Genomic DNA, 20,929 nt, shown 5'->3' on the forward strand with positions numbered 1-20,929 from the left:
GCATAGTTGTTTAAAGAATTACTTCCTTTCTCTTGTCCTGAATCTCCCACCATTCAGCTTTATTCCCTAGTTCTAGTATTACAAGAGAATAAACTTTTTCCTTTCTACTTTTTCTATGGAGCCCTCCTGAATGGATGTGTGGATTGTGTCTTCCTTCCAGGGACAAGACGAGGGGTTGGTTGCAGTGAACTATTCCAGGATTAGGGACTGATATAGACTTATATGTAATGTGAGTATATTTATTGTTTATAGCACACATATGTGTGATGTAGCTTTCTTGCCTGTATGACAAATGATGCCACCATGTATATGATAAATGTGTTATCGCAAGCAAACTTCAGATTCCTTCTAGTGGCCAGCCGTAACTTGTGTAAGGAAAACACCCCAATAATCTGTGTCTGGGATGATGACACAGGGGACACTGTAAAACATGATATCCAGCGTTCTTCACTTCATCAATATATTTATGAGGTAAAATTGGTCCTTTCCAGTTATGCTATGGGCATGCTATGGGCACAGTTTGACATGATAAACCACAGAGCAGGGGTGAGGTGCCTCAGGCCTAGAGGCTGACTGTGGTCCTCCAGGCCTCTGTCCCTTGCGACTCTCCCCAGGCCACACCCCTCACTGGCCATGCTTTGTACGCCGAGTGTTTTTGCCTGGCTGGAATGTGTCCTTGAACTCTGACACAGAAGTACTGTTGCCTGCTGTGCTCTAAACAGGCTAAACTACCAAGAGAAGTGCTGCTGACGGATAAGGTCTCAGTCAGACCAAACTCCAGTTCATAAATCACATTCCGGATGTGAGGATTAGGTGTTTTCCTGCCTTTTGAAAGTATAATGCTGCAGTGCACATTGGCACGTTCCAGTCCAGCCACCTTTGCCAGTCGTGCCTGATAACACATCCTAGGGAGGCAAGGCTGTCCCATGGCTAACTGTCTTTTTCCGGTTCAGCAGGTGGGCCTTATGAATTCTAACCTTAGTAGGTGGGAGGCTAGACTCTTCCTTCAGCATCTCCACAGGAAGAGCCAACAATTTTCTCAGAAACTTGTTCTGGAAAATCTCTGTAGCATTTCCTTCCTCCAAATACTTACACTTCAGCACCTTAAAGTGTTTTGGAGCCAGCTTTGTCCATTTAAATCTATAAATGACCCACCCTTTGATCTATACAAATTTTAGAATTGGACTCAGTTTGCCTATCCCTGTCATTTTGTATATGTCTGCAGGATCTGAATTTGAAAGGAATAATCCAACATCATCCTTGATCCTATCACAAATATCACTGCACTGGAAAGCCATTCCCAGAGGGCTGCAAACAGCTCTCCAGAATACCCTAAGCAACAGTGGAACTTGATCTGAGGTATTAATTTAACTGTAATATGAGGCAATGTTGCTAAATACTGGTAATTGTGACAGTGGAAAATCCTGAATAAATAATACAATCAGCCTGTTCTGTTGCACACTGACTAATGTGCAATGCAAAGAATGGGCTCAGACTGGAAAAGGGTATTGTCATGGTGAAAAAGAGAGCTAACGTAGAGGATCATGGTCTTGGATGAGCAGCAAGTAGTCGTAATCTACTGTGAATCCCCTTACTTCAGCGTGGTCTTTATTTCCAGTTGCCTAGTTGTTGGTCTCATGCTTACATTTTCCAGCTTAAAGCCAAAAATTTATGACATTTTCCTGGTCTATCTTTGAAAGGACTATTATGCCAGTGCTATTTGTTGACAAGAAAACTATATGGAACACCACAAATATGGGTCACCATACTGGAGAGTTATCTTCTACCTGGAGGTATGAAATAGCATCTAGTTATAAGTTAGAAATAGAATTTTAACTTTTAGTAAAACTGTTATCTAGCCCCTTAATTATTTTGTTGACTGCCAGCAGCTTCTTTTTAAAACAAAAAAGATACCAAAGCAGAAAAAAGTACATATTGGTAGTGAGCCCAGATGTATTTTAAGGTTTAGGAACATGGGCTGAACCAAAAATCAGGTTTTTGTTTAAATCGAAGTTAGAAAACAGGAAGAGTTCTAATACAGAATGCTTAAAGACACTGAATTATGGAAAAACACCTTACAAAGCAATACAGACATTAACGCATTAGTTGTTTGGCCTTTGTCAAGGGTTATAGACTGTTTCATATTCTGTAGTTCCAAGTTTTGGATCACAAAGCTGCAGCTTTATGAATCAAGAGCCCCTGTGCTACATCAAGGCAAAAGCACCGACTGTTTTCCAGACAGAAAGTGAACAGCTCCAAGAGTAACCACAAAAATCAAGAGTCCCTCCTCCATTCCTCCTATTCCTCCTCCCCCGTCATAGATGCTTTAAATAAAATCTTTAAACATTGTTCACAAACTGTGTGGTTCCCTGAGCCAGTTCTGCCCTTCCTGTGGATAGTAAAATTACTTTCATTAGTAGGTAAAACACAATGTGTAGATCTCTAAGCACAAGAGTGGAATTCTAACAGAACAGATCTCTTAGTTAATCTTGACTGCCAATCTGTACTGTTGATGCTAAGTGATTGTCTGCTATGAGTTCGTCTACATTTGACACATACCTCAAAGTTCTGAGGCCAAAAGAAGATTGGTAATTAATCTGAATTCACATTTCCCAGGACCTGTCACTGAAATAGATCAATAAGAAAATAGCTGCAGTATTGCTCTTAAAGGCATTCTTTTTTCATACAATTGTAGTAAGATTTTTTTTCATATACAAATAAATACATGCTGTTAACTATATCATGACATGGATGCAGAGTGAACATTTTGGAATTATGGAGTCTAGACTGAATATAGATGTTCTTTGCTGCACAGTAACTGTGCAAGAATCGCCATGTAAAGTCACTCCATTTATCCTGTGATACAGGCTGAGCCATCTAAAAAGAATGAGAAGAAATAGTTGAATTGAAGGTTTGGCCGTAGATATTGATGTGGTACTTTGTGCCCTGAATTTGTGCCCTGAACCTAAAGAGAAGAAATCTTGAAGGTTTGGCCGTGGATAACAGGGGTGTAGTTGTCCAGGGACTCAGGGGGTCTTAGACTCCTTACTTTTTTGGGAGCAGGATCCCAGCAAGGTCCCTATGTCTCCATCATCCTCTGAGCCAATCAGCATGCAAGGAGAGTGTGTTAGCCACTGGGAAGAGTCTTCTAACATGCTACCTTGTCCTTTCCTGCTCATTTGGAGCCAATCAGAGTGAAAATAGGTAAGTCAGCCACTGAGAAGACTGTTCTCAGCAGCTGCCCTTTCATGCTTATTGGCTCATAGAGGTGTCTGCATTAACAAGGATATCATTCTCAACCCAGCAGGAAAAAAAAGGATGGGAGAGGGCATTGCTGTGACTATCATGAAGGGACTCTGCACTTTTGAATTTGCCACTACACTACTGGTATGTGGTGACCTAAATTTAGAATTTTGACTTGCCTCTTTTCTATCCCCACAGAGGGATCAGAGACTGCTTCATGTAATAGATATCATGAGGTTTCAAACTGACTTTATTTGGAGATCTATAAGATAAAAAACAAGATGACAAAACTGTAGATCAGTTTACTAGAAGGCAGGTCTACAGTTTTCTGTTGGCTGTAGCACACACAGTTTAGCACACATAGATCTGACTCTTAAAGAAATAGGAGCCCACTATTCCATATCCCCCAGAGACGTTTTTTAAAGCTGATTTTGTCAGAAATGGCAAATGCTGTGTCAGCTCTGAGATTCTATGCTTGTATGGCGATCCTATGGACATGCAGAATACAGGTGTGTGCACGCATCCACGAGTGCCATGTTTTGGTTGTCCTCCCATCTGAGACCATGACCACACTAATTAGTTTTCTCCTTTTGTTTTTTGAAAGCTGCAATTACCCTTTCCTCATCAGTAGCACAATTTTCTCCCTTTCTTCAGAAGTAAATTGGTTTATACGTGACGTTTTGTCACGGTGTGTGAGACAGTCTACTCTTGCTGTGTACTCCTTTGCAAAGTCTGCTCTGATCATTCTGCCCACCACATTTTCTTGGCCCACTCACATCAATTTGGCCCACTCTGTTTGAATAGGTGGCAGTCCAGGCTCACTATTAGCTTGCACTTCTTTCTGCACTTCACATTGTGCATTTGCAAAATAACCCAACAATTGCTTATCTGATCACTCATCATGCATTGAATTCCCACGGATACTTCCCTTTTAACTGTTCTTCATCATGGAAACAAATTGGAGAATGAAGTGTTGTTAAGGGGCTTATCTTGACAACTGATCATATAAGCACAGCTGGTTGGTGTTGCTCTTCTCCAGTGGACTGGATATCCTAGCCCTTCCTGCCATGTTAGGGTAGAATAGCAAAGCAATGGTTAATTTGTAAATAGGAAGGTGCCAAGTCTCCAACAAGTCTCAAGAGCACATTTCCCTGACCTGGAAAGTGTACCTCTTAATGTGAACATACTAAGGGATGTGCTTTTTCCGTGTGCAGATGCACTCTTTTACATATGCCAAAGCTGAGCCTTGGTCCTGAGATGTCCTTGCAGGGTTGAAACCCAAAGGATGAGCTGTACTATGGAGACTGTCAGGTGCCTGGCTTCTATGGCAGTACAAGTTAGAGATATGAGCATTTACTTCCTTATGAGGTACAGTGGCTTCATGGCTGGAGGCTGTGAGAACTTATGTGCACCAATCCAAGCTCTGCTTTGGGAGCAATCTTCGCTCAGCTCTTGTCCCACTTTTATGACAGAGTTGTGCACACACAGCTGCCTTGATCCAGTCTTGGAGTCATCCTCTTCACACTAAGCTCCCTCTTCTGGACCTCAGCCAACAGCATTGCTAGGTCTTTCCCTACCAACCTCATATACCATGTAAGTCTTACCTTACAGCCATCTCCACAGGGTGGTTTCCTTCAGACAGAGTAAAACTAGCATCTCAAACTGAAACCTATTGCACAAAGTCAAATGCCTGTTGCCGCGTTTTAGAAGCATGAAATCTATAACCATGACTCAGTGACTCTGCCTGCCTCAGACTTTCCAGATCTATGGCAGTGGCACTGTGTGTGTGTGTGAGAGAGAGAGACCAAACCACATGGAATTTTGCTAGGAGTTTCAGGTCTGCCTGGCTACAGCTCTGGAAAAACATGCCTCTCTTGGCTTTGCTTGGGAAGCAGCACTCTTTTTTTTCTCCTGGGTTACAGATACTTTGCTAGTATAGTACTGGATTAAATGTGCCACCAGACCGAAATTATTTCCACGCCATGCTCCTGAAGTTCTGGGACTGAGATCTGTTCACAGTCAGCTGGGCCAAAGACCCTTTTGGCAATACTCTGTGAAGAGTAGGCAGAAGAGATGAGAGTTTAGAGGCTGTGTGGGTGGGTGTCTGCTCCAGACTCTGCAAAGGAGTTATTGGCAAAGCTGAGAATTGTGACTGAAACGTCTGTGTCTGGAAAAGCAGCTGAAGTTCAGCAATCACAGAAAGATGGATTAAAAAACATCCAGTATTCTTAGTTCCTTTTTCTGATTTGGGGAGTACACCACTACACCTCAGAACGGTTTTTCCTTCTTCCAGTTATTCATTGATTTAAAAAAGGAGAATCATAGAACTGCCTAAAATTGATACCTATCTGTCATAACACAATAGCCTTCATGATCTTTTCCTCTGCATCCTCTTGTTATGTCTGCAGAGGCAAGTTCAAAGGATTTTGTTGATGGAGCAAAAGTGAATTTCAAGAGGCTTCCACATTTATAAGGCTTAGTTATGCAGGAGCTTCCCAGTAGCCCAGGGTCATGGCAGGCAGAGCCCCTTGGGAGGAAATCACCGCACTAGCATCTTTTCTATTTCTATCTCTATCTCTTCCCCTCTTTGGATAGCCCTTTATATTATGGAAATGAAGTTTGGGGAGCATGTCTACCTGGAATCTACTTGATAATTGAATTTTAACTTCCACTGCAATTAGTTTTGCTATCCTTCTGATGCTCAGAACCTGGCCAGTGTTGGCTTAGGAAGGCGATAATCACAACTATGTTTTAATTTAAAAACAAGTTAACAGGAGAATTGTTGTTTTTCCTTCTTTGCTCCAGTAGCCCTGGGTTCAGTCTGAAATCTGCCTGGCTGTTAGTGAAAATAACCTGATTGCATCTGCAGAAATCATCTGTACTCCATCTTAAGATTGCTATAAACTGCAGACCTCGGGGGGGGGGCAATAATGTCATGCTCAGCCTTTTCCACACATGCCCCTTTTGTTTTGTTCAATATCCAGCCTGATGAAGAGTACTTCAGAACTCAATATCTGATATTTTGGCTGGTCCTGATAAAGGCATTTCCATTCCGGGACAAGTAGGAAGTAAAGTCCCCCAGTATTCTCAAGGATGCCTTGTCTTTTTAAAACATCACGGTGCACCGTTGTTACTCTCTGTAACCTGTTCTCTAAAATAAATGAAAAAATATATATCAATAAATAAAAATGCCATGGGGCAGTATCCAACCAACGCTTTGCATCAGTGCAAGGATTAATGCTTCCCATGTGTGCCCTGTGCCCTCACCAAATCTGCTCTGGATGGTTGAGGTATTCCCTATAATAGATTAAGGTAGTGTGCAGTGTGGAGGAGAGGGGGGAGTTCTGGTGCAGCAGTGGTAATCCATGTGCTGGTGGAATGAGTTAGTTGGACTCTACCCATGGTGCAGAATAAACCAGGGTTGCTTCCATACTGGATGTTCAGTATGAAATAAGCATGCTTTCTTGTTCACTCACTTTTTACAAGGCATGTACATCAAATCATGAACATTTCCCATTTCAACTTCCTTTTTTACCAGAGGTCAGGAAATCTGATTTTTTGTTTCATTCAACAGAATAGCTGTGCAATTTCCCGTGTTGTAGATGGCTTATCAGACTGCTATTCTGGCTTGTTATGGCCAGTATAGATTGCTCTAGCCATTTTCTTCTACTTGATCAGATCTTCTTTCTAGGAATTCCCTCTGTCACTTTGACAGGTTCCTGGGATTGGGAACCTGGTGCCCTCCAGCTGTTGTTTGACTCCAACGCCCATCAGTATGGCAAATGGCCAGGGATGATGGGACTTGTCATCTGGAGATCTGCTGCTCCCACACCCCTACTTTCAGCCTTCCCCTTCCAAATAGTGTTCTTTATCTCTGTTTTCCTCCCCACCTTCCATTGCAGCTGGGGAGGCCTGTCTTGATCAGGAGTGTAGTAAGGGGGCGGTGAGTATTTTTAACCCCTTTCCTCCACACAATGGTGCCAATGAAAATTCCCCCCAAACCCCCCAAAACATTTTGGGCTGGGAAAAGTTTGATTGACACTTGGCTACTAAGTGTTGGGAGTCTGGAACTTGAGCTGCTACTCCACTTCCAACTTAAAGCAGAAGAGCAACAATAGGGAGCTCCTTAGTCATCCATGTCTGGAAGCACCACCAGTCATCCAGGTTTGGATTCTGCCAACCCAGGACTCCGTGAAGTGACTTTGTTTGCCAATATGTGGTAACACAAGTAAGCACGTGCCTTCCCTCTTCCTAATTCCCAGCCTCAACCTCCTGGTATATTTGCTTTGCTTATTTCCCTCCTGCTGGCTTCTTTTTGCTTCCCTTCCACCCCCTCCACCCCCAAAGTCCTGCTCTGCAGACCAAGTCTAAATGATAACAGAGTCTGTTGTGGTTCCTGCCATTGCTTTGCTGTCTTGGCTGTAGGCTGCACTTCCCTCTCCCTCTGTCCCTCTCCCTCTCTCTCTCACACACACTCACGCAGCCTCTGCTTTGCTGGCTCACGTTCCACGTACCAGGCTTTTGGCAGCTGGAAAGCAAGAGCAACTGATGGGGGGGCAGGTAGGAAGGTGGTGATTGTAGACCCCCAGAGACTAGAGGTGAGCTAGACAGAGTTTTCAAGAGATTTCCCAGATGTGGCTTTTTCACATCTGGCCAGACACCTTGCCTGCATAGCTCAAAAGGTGTGGCTGTGATGTAACGGCTGGCGGCATCCCAAATCAGTTATTCACAGCACACTAGGCCCCTTTCGGAGCATTTGTACCAGTCTCAGGAACCAAACTAGGGAAGGGATTATAGGAGGTTTTGGTTTGGAAACGATACTGTCATTTACCCCAGCAGCCATAGGTCAACTGGAATTCTTGCAGCAGGACCCTGAGACACAAAGCCCCTCTCCTTCTTAAGCCGTCACTGCAACTTTAGTACACTGTAGCCCTCCTGCCTCCTTCCTAGCATAAAGATGTGTGGGATCTGGCTTCTTTCTGAGTAATGACAGGAGGAGGCTGTTTTTGTTGCAGTGTGAATGAAATGAACCAACTGTTCCTTACAAAGAAAAGCTAGTGAATCAAAACATTTAGACCTGTTCACACGACTGCCTCACACCATGTGCAGCCACGGAGGTTCATACTGCTAGCCTTATCCTCCATTTATTTGTTTAATAAAGCATAACATGCTCTTTTCCTAAAGTAAAGAGCCTTAGGGGAATGGAAACTCATTTCAATTTTTCCCCCCAGCAGGGATTATTAGTGGCCTTATCTGAGCCCAGTTTTGTATAGTTCCTAAGACATTTAGGGATGAAGGGATAAGAAGCCTTTTTCCTCTGGACCATTGAGGGCAGGATGGTGAGTAGCCTGGTGACTGTAGTCCAAGAGTGGGGAAGATCAACTTGCAGCAAATCCCCTGCCCACTTGTCATCTGGCATCTGCATTCTGCACCAGTTGTAGTTTCCGGACCATTTTCAAGGGTAACCCCACGTAGAGCGCATTGCAGTAGTCTAATTGAGAGGTGACCAGGGCATGTACCACCAGTGGGAGCTGATGAATAGGGAGGTAGGGTTGCAGCGTCCGTATGAGATGTAATTGGTACCAAGCTGCCCGGCTCACTGCCGAAATCTGAGCCTCCATGGACAGCTTGGAATCAAGAACCACCCCGAGGCTGCGGACCTGATCTTTCAGGGGTAAACTCACCCCATTAAACTGTAGGTCAACAGCACCCAACCTCCCCCTGTCACCCACAAGTAGCACCTCGGTCTTATCAGGATTGAGCTTCAGTCTGTTCCTTCCCATCCATCCACTCACGGATTCCAGGCACTTGGACAAGGTCTCCACAGCCATCTCTGGTGAAGATTTAAAGGAGAGATAGAGCTGCGTGTCATCTGCATATTGATGACATCGCAGCCCAAAACTCCTGATGATAGCTCCCAGCGGCTTTACATAGATGTTAAATAGCATGGGAGAGAGGATAGAACCTGTGGCACTCCGCATGTGAGGGGCCAAGGGTCTGAAACCTCATCTCCCAATGCTACCTGTTGATGCCTGTCAGAGAGAAAGGAACGGAACCACTGCAAAACAGTGCCTCCTATTCCCAATCCTTCCAGGCGATCCAACAAGATACCGTGGTCGACGGTATCAAAAGCCGCCGAGAGATCCAGGAGAACAAGAAAGGTGGATTCTCCCCCGTCTAATGCCCTCCTCATATCATCCACCAGAGCGACCAAGGCTGTTTCAGTACTATGTCCAGTCCTGAAACCCGATTGGTATGGATCCAAATAATCCGTTTCATCCAAGTGTGCTTGGATGGTTTTGATTGTGCTGTTGGTAAAGCTTCACTAGGGATCCTCTGCAGATATGTTCATATCCAAGCAGGGTTGGCAACCCCCTGGCTGGAATGGAATGCCCTGCCCCTACCTTTTTACATGGCTGCTCCAAATTTCATTACAGATTTGACCCTTCACTTCAGAAAGAGGTCTGAGAAATTAGTTAGAGTAAGAAGCTTCTCTACCCTTTTCTGTCTACCTTGTGGGCTGCTATAAACTTACTTTAACAGCCAACCCAATTCCAGCAAGTGATAATTGACAGAGAAAACACATATGGTTTGATCTACCTTCACAGACAGCAGCATGGAAGCAACAACAATTGCAGCCATACTTCCCAGTATGTGAATTCTCTTTTACCACTATTGGGCAAGTAACAAGCCGTCATGCAGCCAACACGGTGCATCATCAGTAGGTTTAAGGGGTTGAGCTGAGTATATGGAACCACTGTTGCTTCTATGGCTGTAAGGGAGGGAGGTTAAAGGTAAATGAAATCAAACAGAAAAAGAAAAACAATAAACAGTGATGATTTCCTAAATGCAATACCATACCAACCACAACAAAATTCCTATGAGTAAGGCAGAAAACTCAGCATCCCACAACCAGTCAGGATTCCTAGCCAAAAGTAAAAAAATCCTGGCAGCCAATCAGCCAAGGTCACAGAAATCCCCATGCAGCACAACCTGACCCAGGTGCTGCAGTTAGTGCAGAATGCTTGCTCACAAGAGTGATACCCTATCAGCACATAATACCTCTGCACTGGTTGCCAATTTGCTAGCAGACCAAGTTCAAGGTGTGCTTTCCATGTTATGGGTGCCACATAGTACTTGTTCTGCTCTTGTAAGAAATCAGTTTTTTGCAGTTCTCCAGCCAAGTGTACAAAAATTCATATACTAAAGTGTACATAAAAATTAGTGTAAATAGCTTATTTATTAGTGTAGTTATTTATTACTGTAAATAACATAAAATGTATTTTATTAGGTGAAATTGCTGTGCAAAAATATGTATTTTAGACAAAACTGCATATACCAATGTGTATTAGGAGAAATTCACACTAAAACACTGATAACTTTTTATGAAGACTTCAGTATTGCAAACCGTGGATGACCAACATTAAGACTGGAAAAAAGAGAAATGGAAAGAAACTGAAATTGTCAGATTTGTCCCTCCTTAGGTGTTCACAAGGTGGGAGGTCTAAAAGTAAACAGCCTTCCCTCATTGTTTGTCCCTAGCAGCTGGTATTCGGAGAGACTGTACTGCTTTGAAGACTGTTCTGTTTTGCTATCATGATGATAGACCACCTCTTCTCCAGGATTTTGAGTTATCCTTTTTTATGGATGCTCCCCACGGTTTAGCTCTGGAACCTGAATCAAATGCCAGACCAGCCCTAAAGCCTGCAAAGTATCTACAAAGAAGAAGGGACTCTGAGCATGCACAGAGTGCATTTCTCTCTCCAAATCTCCGCTCATATCAGGGATTAGGGCTTCCAGGCCAGAGGAGTCTCTGCACCTCCCTTGTTAGGGAGTAATCACTGGCCAGCTGCCTGTAGTTGAAGTTGCCACACCTTCCATTCCAGGCCTCAACTCTTGACACTGATTTTGCAGCACTCCTTTCCTTTGACACAGGAATTCTGACTGGAAAGGCTCCTTCACTCTTGCTATCTGCCAGGCCTTGGCTTTAGTCACTGAGGGAGCGGGGTGATGGGAATAGGCCAAGACGGCAAGACTGTCTGGTGGTGTTGTGGCTTTGGCAGGGGAAGCAGCTGAAGAAAGCACAAGACTATCTGCTGACCCAGCACTGGGCTGGGGGATTTTGACATGGGATGTGAGAGCAAAGGAAGTGTCTCTCCCCCACCCCTTCCCTGTGGCTGTGCTTTGCGGCCAGAGAATGTGAGGTCAAAATGGAGAAAAAACTGTCATGGCTTTACAATGATTTTTCTGACAAATGTTAAGAATACTGGGGAGCTGTAGCCTAAGATCTGGCAGTCCTCTTGTTCATTTCCTTGGATTCCTTGCCCTGTTGTGATCCTGATGGGCCTCTCTTCTCACGCCTCTGCAGCTCTCTGCCTGCCCCCCTCAGTTTATGCTTGAGGGTCACAATATGGCTCTTTTGAACCCCATAACTGGGATTCTCTTGCTTTTGTTAACAGTAGCTGTGGGAGCCCCCCCCCAACACAGCTGTTTGTCCTTAAAGCTCCTAATAGCAGCAAATTGTATCTTCTCAGTTTCTCTGTGAATCTTACTGGGGAAAATGAGCTGACTGAGACTCCTGACCCAGTCATGTTCCCTTCAGTCTGGACATCGCCACCCTTCACATTCTGTTCTCTAAATATAAGGAAGTCTCTCAAATCTTTTTGTTGAGTGGTAATCTTAACTCCTGACAGGAAATACCACTTTACGTGGAAAGGATGCGGATGGATTGGATTCTAGTTCCCAATATTGTTGGATGTGTCCAAAGATACAAATACTTTGAGGCTTAATATTATATTATATAATATATGGAGAATTATGGAAGATGTCACTTTCCTCCATCTGTACTATTTAGACTGCAACCCTATACTCACTTACCTGGGAGTAAGTCTCATTGTCCTTGGTGAAGCTTACTTGTGGGTAGACATGCACAGGATTGCCCTTTTTATTACTTAGACTGCATTATTATTCCATCAACTAGAAGAGATTTAATTGTTTTATTTGTTGGAAGGCAGCCAAAATGCAAGTCACTAAATGTCTTCCATACTTACATCTGGGAAGTATTGGCTGTAGATTAAATTTTCTTCTTTTCTTTCTGTTTTCCAGTGCATTGGCCTGGTGTTTTGTTGTTGTTTTTGGGGCCCCATGCTGTGTACCAGAGACCTGTTGTTTCACTGTGAAATCTGTTTTTTTTTTAAATTAAGAGGTTTTAAAAGTGAGGAGGGGAACCAAGGCTGGAACCCCCCATGCAGTAAAATGAGTCAGCCCAAATAAGAGAAACAAGACATACGCGGTGCTGATCATGTTTTAGCAGGGAGGAAGCAACAATATTAAAACAGTGGATATAGTTCAGATAGTCACTTTAAATATTTGATTTACTTTGCAATTTTAGTGAAGTTTCCTTCTGTTTCTGTGAATATGTGAAGTACAGCAACACTGTGCAACACTAAAAAAACTCCAAAAACAATTGTGGAATAGTGGCACTGACTGTTCTACAGAATAGTTTCCAATGGACATGAGGAGTGTCTCAGTTTGCACAAGATAAAACAGTAGGAGGTGACATATATTTTGGAAATATACTAGGTGTGCACTATTTTTTTAATTGACCATGCCCACCTTTCCTTAGTGGAGTAGTTTAAGCATAGCAGACTGAAAACATGCATCTTGGGCAGGCCAAGTTAATTTTTTTCCAGTAGCTAGTGTCATTGCTTAAGTAGCAACATATTGGAATCAGTCTGATTTTATAATGCGCCCAAAATAGAAATAGAACATAACCTCCGGTTTGAAAGACAAAAGGCTGTCTTCACCATCATATGACATTGATAAATAAAAATGCTTTGAAATCAATGAAAATAAATTTGACACAGATTTCTAGGATGAATGAGAGAAATATAATTTTCTAAGTTAGATTCTCTGTAGAAACATTAGTAACAGAAAAGAAGCAAAGTAAGAACACCAACAAACATACAAAAATGTAATTCTCCATCTTTGCAGATGGCAGGTGTTGCCACCACTCACCATATGCTCAGAGGCACATGTTACCAAATTCTTCCAAGCTGCAGAGAAAGTGGATTGGACTGGGAAAGACCAACCCAAATTGTGTTTGCGTTTTTACAAATTTGTAGGTCAGGTCTCCTGCTCCCCTGATGCATTCACTATAACTGCCCAATTTCCCTGCTTTTTAAAGTTTGATAGAAATATCTGTTGGATGTAGGTACATTCTTAAATCGCAAGGTTTTTTGCCTACTGGTGACTTTCTCTGCTTTTTAGGTCAGAAATGGGATCCTGTGCAAGTTTGCTGAGAATGGATTGATCATTTGCATGCTTATTGAGTTCAGTGGGATTTACTCCCCTGCAATCATGCTTAGGATAGGTGAAACTGACTGTGGAGGAGGAGGGGGAGGGGAGGGGAGGGGAAGGAGGAGGGCTATTGGAAGGGGATGGGGAGGGGAAGGGAGGCGTGAAGGGAGAGGAGGGAAAAGGCAAGAGGGGGAGGATAGGAGGGAGGAGGAGGGGAGTGCAGGTTTGATCATGTCCATGCTTTTTGAATTCAGTGGGATTTACTCCTGTGCAATCATGGCTAGGATAGGTAAAACTGACCATGGGGGAGGAGGAGGGGGAGGGGAGAGTAGAGGGAAGGAGGAAGGGGGAGAGGGGAGCAGAAGGAGGGGGAAGGAGGGGGAGGGGTAAAGGAAGGGGGGAGAAGGGGCAAAAGGGAGGCGATGGGATTGAGGAGGAGGGAGGGCAGGTTTGATCATTTGCATGCTTATTGAGTTCAGTGGGATTTATTCACATGCAATCATGCTTAGGATGGGTAAAACTGACTGTGGAGGAGGAGGCAGAGGGGAAGGGAAGGAGGAGGAGGGGGATTGGATAGGGGAGGGGGAGGGGTGAAGGAAGGGGGAGGGAAGGGGCAAGAGGGAGGGGATAGGAGGGAGGAGGGAGGGAGGGCAAGTTTAATCATTTGCATGCTTTTTGAATTCAGTGAGATTTACTCCTGTGCAATCATGCTTAGGATTGGTGAAACTGACCTTGGGGGAGGGGCAGGGAGGGGAGGAGGAGGGCAGGAAGGGGAGGGTGAGGGTGGAAGGGCAAGGGGAGGAGATTGGATGGGTGGGCACTGGGCAAAGAGGAAGCCCCTTTCCTTTCCAAAAGAAAAAACATTGTGAACAGTATTCTTTCTCAGGGTTTTCCCCACCTTTTTATTCTATAGCAGACACATGTAGCCTCCCACCCAGATTTAAACCAAAACTGCCCCTGGCCACACCCACACCAGACCTTTATTTCACTTTAGACAGTCATGGCTTCTCCCAAAGAATCCTGTGAAATGTAGTAACTGAAGGGTGCTGAGAGTTGCTAGGTAGGAGATGCTCTGTTCCCCTCACAGTGCTTAAGTCAGAGCGGCTGACTGTTAAACCACTCTGGCCACTGGAGCTCTATCAGAGGAATAGAAGTCTCCTCTCAGCACTCTTCACAAGATACACTTCCCAGGATTCCTTGGGGGAAGCCTTGACTGTCTCAAGTGAAATACAGGTCTGGCATGTGTGTGGCCCCGATTAGGCAAGCCCAAGCAGCTGGGAGTCTGGCTTTTAGAACACTGACGGTTCTTCCTGAGCATGCCCAGCCTTATCATTGAGTTCAATGCTAAATTTCTTTAATTAAAAATCAGCCAGGCATTTTTTTAACTTTTGAACTGCAGAAGGTGAAGGTCAGAGTATGGGGTAAGGTACCTTCTTAGCCTGTTAGGTGGCCTAGATTCCCAGCTTTTTCATTTAAAAAGCAAAGCAAGTCTCTAGCCCTTGTTGATCGAGAGATACAAGGCAAAATGGGGAGGTAGCTTTCTGAGTGACACCACAGCTGTCCTGGAAAAATCAATAATTTTAGCCTGCCTGCCTGCTGCGTATGCAGAATCTAGGCAGTTTAGAAAACTGCGCATGCTTGCTTGATAAACACATGCAGCTCCACCCCTTAACAGGAGACTTTCTGGTTGAGTCAGCAAGGAGTAGCCTTCATCTCAACTGCCTCTGTGTCTCAGGGTATGTGTCTGAAGTGATGAATGCAATGGGAGGGTCTGCTTGCCATCATGGAATAAAGGGGTATGAATCCACCAAACACTCCCTCTCCTGAACAAATACAAAATATAAAAGCAAACCTCTCTGTAGAAAAGGGTGATGTATTGCCCACCCTGTTAAATGGTGCTTACTCCCAAGGAAAGTTGCGTTGGAATGCAGCCTCTGGAATGCAGCAGATTCAGCAATTCAGAAAAGGCTAAAAAGTATTTTTAATTCATACCCTTTTTCAAAATGACTGGCAGGCATCTCTCCGCCAAAGGTCACCCTACTTCATGTTCTCCCCAGGGTTGTGTGGATGTGTGTATATATATGTAGATACATATACATACACACAGAGAGACTGTATCTGTCCATTCAATGCGGGGTGGTGGTGCAACCTTTCCCCTCCCTTAAGACTAATAGGAATGGAACAGTTGCCCTGTCTAATGCTAGCATAGGAATGGAACAGTTGCCCTGTCTAATGCTAGCATAGCTTGTCTCTAGAATTCACTGCATTTATTTATTTATTTATTTTAAAAAACGGTGCCAGCGCTCAAGTCTCCATCAATTCTACCCTTTATGATGAAAGGCTGTGTTTCCCCTCTCCCTAATCTGGTATGTGAGAATCAGTGTACTAAAGATATTTCTCACATGCTCAGACACTACTTTCTTTAGATAAGATGATTGACTGAACTGATAATATTGAAATCTTGTTTCTGTCTGCGTTGCAAATTGTAACTGTTTTAATTGATGTTCTGCTGGCTTATTGTATGCTGGAATTTTGTATGGCTGCATTGGCTTTATGTTTGTTTCTACTTTGTGTTTTTATTATGCTTTTATATTGATTGTGTATTTTTATTGTTTTAATTATGTTTGTCAACTGCCCTGAGCTCTGTATTTAGCAGTGGAAAGGCAGGATATAAATCCTCTTAATAATGAATGAATGAATGAATGAATAATCCATAGTGTTGGAAACTAAAGGCTAGGCATTTAAGGCTCTAATGTAAGTTAAAAAAAAGAATCCTCACATCCTTCCCCAGTTTTTGGTAGCAATTACTAGGCACAAAAACAAAACAACTGGACAATGCAACAATTAATATGAATAATGCATAATTAGCAAAAAAAATTACATAATATACAAATTATCCTACCCAGATTTGTGGGACTGGAATATGGCAACCCTAATTCTGAGGCTCAGGTAAACCAGGCCTGGGGCCCAGCTCTTGACGGGAGAAACAACTCAATGCCCAAATGGGGGAGGAAGGAATGGTGTGAGGATTTTGCATTTTGCATTTATGTTCCCCCTTTCTAGTAAGCAAGCAAGCAAGCATACAGACAGAGAATCCTCTCTTGTGGATGGATGTTTGGTCTTTGAGCTCAGTTCAAATCCCCACTTGACTCTGAAGATAAATGGTAAAGTTACATACTCTTCTGTTCCCAGTAAAATAGAAAACATTGAAATGGAAATAACCCTGTTGATGCTTGTTGTGAGGTTGTGAAACTACTCTATAGAAAAAGGGTTGTGCGCTTTTACATTAGGACAAGATGGGCACTGATCAAAAATTTGGTACTGGTTTCTCTTTGCACACAAGAGGTGCTATTAGAAATTATTGACTATAACAACAGAGGACCACAAGACAACTGGCCTGGCCTCTGTGGTACTACCAAGCTTGCCTGTTGTAGCAGTTCCCAAGAACATTGTCTGCAGCAGGCAGATTGACAGCCCCATGCTTTGGACCAGCAGCTTGTAGGAACATGGGGATTTGATGAGCTTCTCTGCTTCTCTTTGCAGGCTTTGTGGTTTCTTGCTGTGCTGTGAGAAGGTTTCTTTGCTGTTTTGGACATACACTTGAATTTGGACCAAGGTTCAAGAATGGCCCAGGTTCTGCACATGGACACAACTTTTTTCCCAGGTAGGTAGGTGAACACTTACTTCTGGCAGATGAAATGGCAAGATGGCGCCTGCTGGGTGAATTATAATACTAACCAGCTAATCTGAAGATCCATTTCCTAGATTTGATAGGGAATAAGGTATTCAATTCGGAGCTTAATAAGAGGCAATAATGGAAATTTTTGAAGTGCATGATCTCATCATGACAGAGCACACACACTCCCAAAGAGAATCCAAAAATGTAGGTAGCTGTGTAAAGAAATTGTACTACAAAAATGAAGGAAGGATGACTAATCTTTCAAAAAGGAATTGTAAGCCACTGAATCAGTATGTGCATCAGTGTACACCTGTGTGCACACATAGCATTTTTAAATTTTCTCTTCTGAATTTGTAACTTCCACTTTTCAATTTTATTTTATGCCACTTCTGAAAGGTGCTTGATGTTTTTTGGGCCTCCACATGAAGACAATTCCTTGCTAAAATCATAAGAATCTACTGAATCATGGGGGTCAGCTGAGTTATGTAGGAATTCAGCTTTGGATCAACTGTTACGGCATATAAGATGGTTGCAGAGAGATTAACTGTCATCAAATTAAAGTTTGGAACATGGAGCAATTCAAAAAAAGAAAAAGAAAAAAGAAATGGCTTACTGATTTGCTAGGAAAACTGAAACTCAGCACACACAAAACTGAGGGAAATGCAGGCTGCAGTCTTCAAAATGTCCTGCTTCACGGTTGAAACTAGTCCCCCTTGCCATTGGAGAACCTACTGTGATGCCATAGAAAGATAATAAATATTCTAACTGGAATACTTAGAATCAATACATGGGACAGATGTGACTAGCTTTATGAATACATCAATAGATTTAGAGATCTCAGTTTGCCATGACCTGGAAAAATTTCAGTATGTTTGTTGAGCCAGGACCTGATGACCCCAATCTTACCATGTGTTGGAGATGGTTGGTGCATTCACAAGGGTGCTCAACCACTAAAAAAATGAATGTTTTCAGCTGATCTCTTTTCACCTGTGCTCTGCAGGGAAGGCCAATCCTGCTTCTGCTACAGCCTTCCATGGGAAGGAGCAGGACTTGCCCTATTCTGTGGAGACACCGTATGGCTACCGACTGGACCTGGACTTTCTAAAGTACGTGGATGACATTGAGAAGGGCCACACCATTAAGCGCATTCCAGTCCACCGCCGACCACGCTACAGCTCATTGCCACGAGGCTACGGCTACACTGGCTCATGGTGGACCTCTACTGAATCTCTCTGCTCCAATGCCAGCATAGACAGTCGCCACTCCTCCTATTCTTATTGTGGGCGCAGCTTCTATCCACAGCACAATAATGCCACACCGAGCAGCTTCAATGCCCGTGTGGAGAAGACTTTGCTGGATGCCAGAAAGAAGCTAGAAGACCAGGCAGACTCAGCAGATGGTGAGAGGCCCAGGGCAAGTGGCCTTGGAAGCCTCCACAGCAGCGTAGCTGGATCAACCAGCTCCTTGGTGGGAAGCCAGTCCCTCTTCCGCCAGACTTCTTACAATGGCTCACAACAAGGTGCTCCTGGACATTTCACACCCATTGGTTCAGGGTTGTCCACCCCAGTCTCGCCAACCCCAGGGCACCTCCAGCATGTCCGGGAGCAGATGGCTGTGGCCTTGAAGAAGTTGCGCCAATTGGAAGAGCAGGTCAAGATGATCCCGGTGCTTCAGGTGAAGATCTCAGTGTTGCAGGAAGAGAAACGGCAGCTTAGTGTGCAGCTCAAAAGCCAGAAGTTCTTGGGACACCCAGGGGGGGTTGGCAAGGGCAAGTCCAGGGGGGAGCTCTATATAGACATCCCTGAGGAGGGGGCAGGTGGAAATGAGGAGGGCAGCACAAGGCCTGAGAAAGGACACAGGCTCACAAAGAAGGAAGTGAGATCAGTAGATGTGGGGATGTCAACTGAAGATGGAGAGTTGAGTGTGGAAGTGGGGAAGTGTGATGTAGGGGTGGCGGTCAGGGAGGAGGAGTTGGATTTGCCTTCCCCTGAGGAGGAGCGGCAGCACCAAGCCATTCAGGCCCTGTCTGCCAAGATTGCAGTTCTAGAGGCACAGCTGAAGAGGGCACTCCAAGAGCTCCAAGCTGCCCACCAGAAACTGGCATGTCAGGGCAGGGAGCAGGAGGGCAAAGGGACATCCATAGGAGATGGTGGTGGCCTGGCAATAGGGGAAGACAGTCCAGAGCAATGGGATAATGGGCCCCCGCAGTGGCACCAGGATGTCCCCATTCAGGTGGAGACAATCAAAGTTGTCCAAGTGGAAAGGGAGCCAGAGACCATAGCTAGCACAGCCACAGGGATGGACCACAGGCCGCAGAGGGCACAACGCTTGGAGAACAAGGAGCCCAATGCCAGCCTCAAAGCTTTGGCAGGCCAAGATACAGAGTCAGAAGAAGTGAAGATGCCACTCTACACCACTTATCGCAGTGATGAGGTGATGGAGACCACATTCCCAGTCCATGCTGGTGCAGTGGCCACAAATATCACTTTCCATTCTGTGAAAAAGATCAGCATCATTGGCACAGAGGAGAATAGGGATGGAAAGCAAGAAGCAGGTAAGGGGTCTGTCTATTGTTCAGTTTACTTTGTAGAAAGGTGAATACACTTATCCCTGACTGGGAAATATTTGCCACATCTTTCCACAAATCCAACCAGTCCTCAACCCCCCCCCCCATATAGAGTTTTTCTGCCATTTTCTCATACAAGTGCTTAGGACAGATAATGAAACAACAAAACAAAAATAAGTGACAATGAGTAAGAGCTTTTCCATTCAGTTTATAGCACATCAGATATGCAGTTGTTGAGTGAACCTGGTCTAAGACAGGAACGGGTTCAGAGGAGGGCAACAAGGATGATCAGGGGACTGGAAACAAAGCCCTATGAGGAGAGACTGAAAGAACTGGGCATGTTTAGCCTGGGGAAGAGAAGACTGAGGGGAGATATGATAACACTCTTCAACTACATGAAAGGTTGTCACACAGAGGAGGGCTGGGATCTCTTCTCGATCGTCCCAGAGTGCAGGACACGGAATAATGGGCTCAAGTTGCAGGAAGCCAGATTTCAACTGGATATCAGGAAAAACATCCTAACTGTTAGAGCCATACAACAATGGAACCAATTACTAGAGAGGTAGTGGGCTCTCCGACACTGGAGGCATTCAAGAGGCAGCTGGACAGCCATCTGTTGGGAATGCTTTGATTTGGATTCCTGCATTGAGCAGGAGGTTGGACTTGATGGCCTTATAGGCCCCTTCCAACTCTACTATGCTATGATTCTATGGTGAGACTGGGAGCTTCAGGACTACCCTGCAAATGCTAAAATGTGTTGGGAGCGTGCTTTGAACTGACTGACAGAATTTTTAAAAAACACTTCCATATAAAATGCTACATCTAGTTAAGATGATCCCCATCTTAATTCTAGCTGCCAAAAACACCAAACAAATTAACATGGTCTGACAGGACTTCTGGGGGGAAAAGTCCCAGCTTTGGTGAGCCTCTAGGGAAGAGAGTCCAGGTAGCACCTTCTTCCCTTCCCTGTCTGGGCCCACCAGAAGATATATGTCCTTGTGTTTCTCTCTCTCCTTCTCTCTCTGAACTACAAATCAGTGGCAAAGGTTCACTGTTCTCTCCCTACTCCTGTAAAAGTCTTTTGTGTATCTAATGTGCTGATTTTTACACATAGTGCACTATGATAAGGTTCTGGGACATGT

General features: G+C 44.2%; 1 protein-coding gene across 12 annotated transcripts in view; it reads left to right on the plus strand.

The window, feature by feature from the left end:
* Positions 1 to 20,929, plus strand: part of KANK2 (KN motif and ankyrin repeat domains 2) — a 91,046-nt gene that overhangs the window by 54,685 nt on the left and 15,432 nt on the right. For 7 of the 12 annotated variants that reach the window (XM_061582526.1, XM_061582493.1, XM_061582473.1 and 4 more), the window contains 4 exons: positions 161 to 229; positions 1,226 to 1,359; positions 17,086 to 17,206; positions 18,222 to 19,775. In XM_061582526.1, coding sequence (XP_061438510.1) covers positions 17,167 to 17,206; positions 18,222 to 19,775 — 1,594 coding nt within the window. In that variant the 5' untranslated portion in view covers positions 161 to 229; positions 1,226 to 1,359; positions 17,086 to 17,166. Of the gene's footprint in view, positions 1 to 121; positions 230 to 1,225; positions 1,360 to 1,700; positions 1,794 to 17,085; positions 17,207 to 18,221; positions 19,776 to 20,929 lie in introns of all 12 variants that reach the window. The other 5 variants (XM_061582556.1, XM_061582536.1, XM_061582502.1 and 2 more) reach the window with 4 other exon arrangements.

This window comes from Rhineura floridana, chromosome 1 (genome assembly GCF_030035675.1).
Source record: "Rhineura floridana isolate rRhiFlo1 chromosome 1, rRhiFlo1.hap2, whole genome shotgun sequence".
NCBI classification, from domain to species: domain Eukaryota; kingdom Metazoa; phylum Chordata; class Lepidosauria; order Squamata; family Rhineuridae; genus Rhineura; species Rhineura floridana.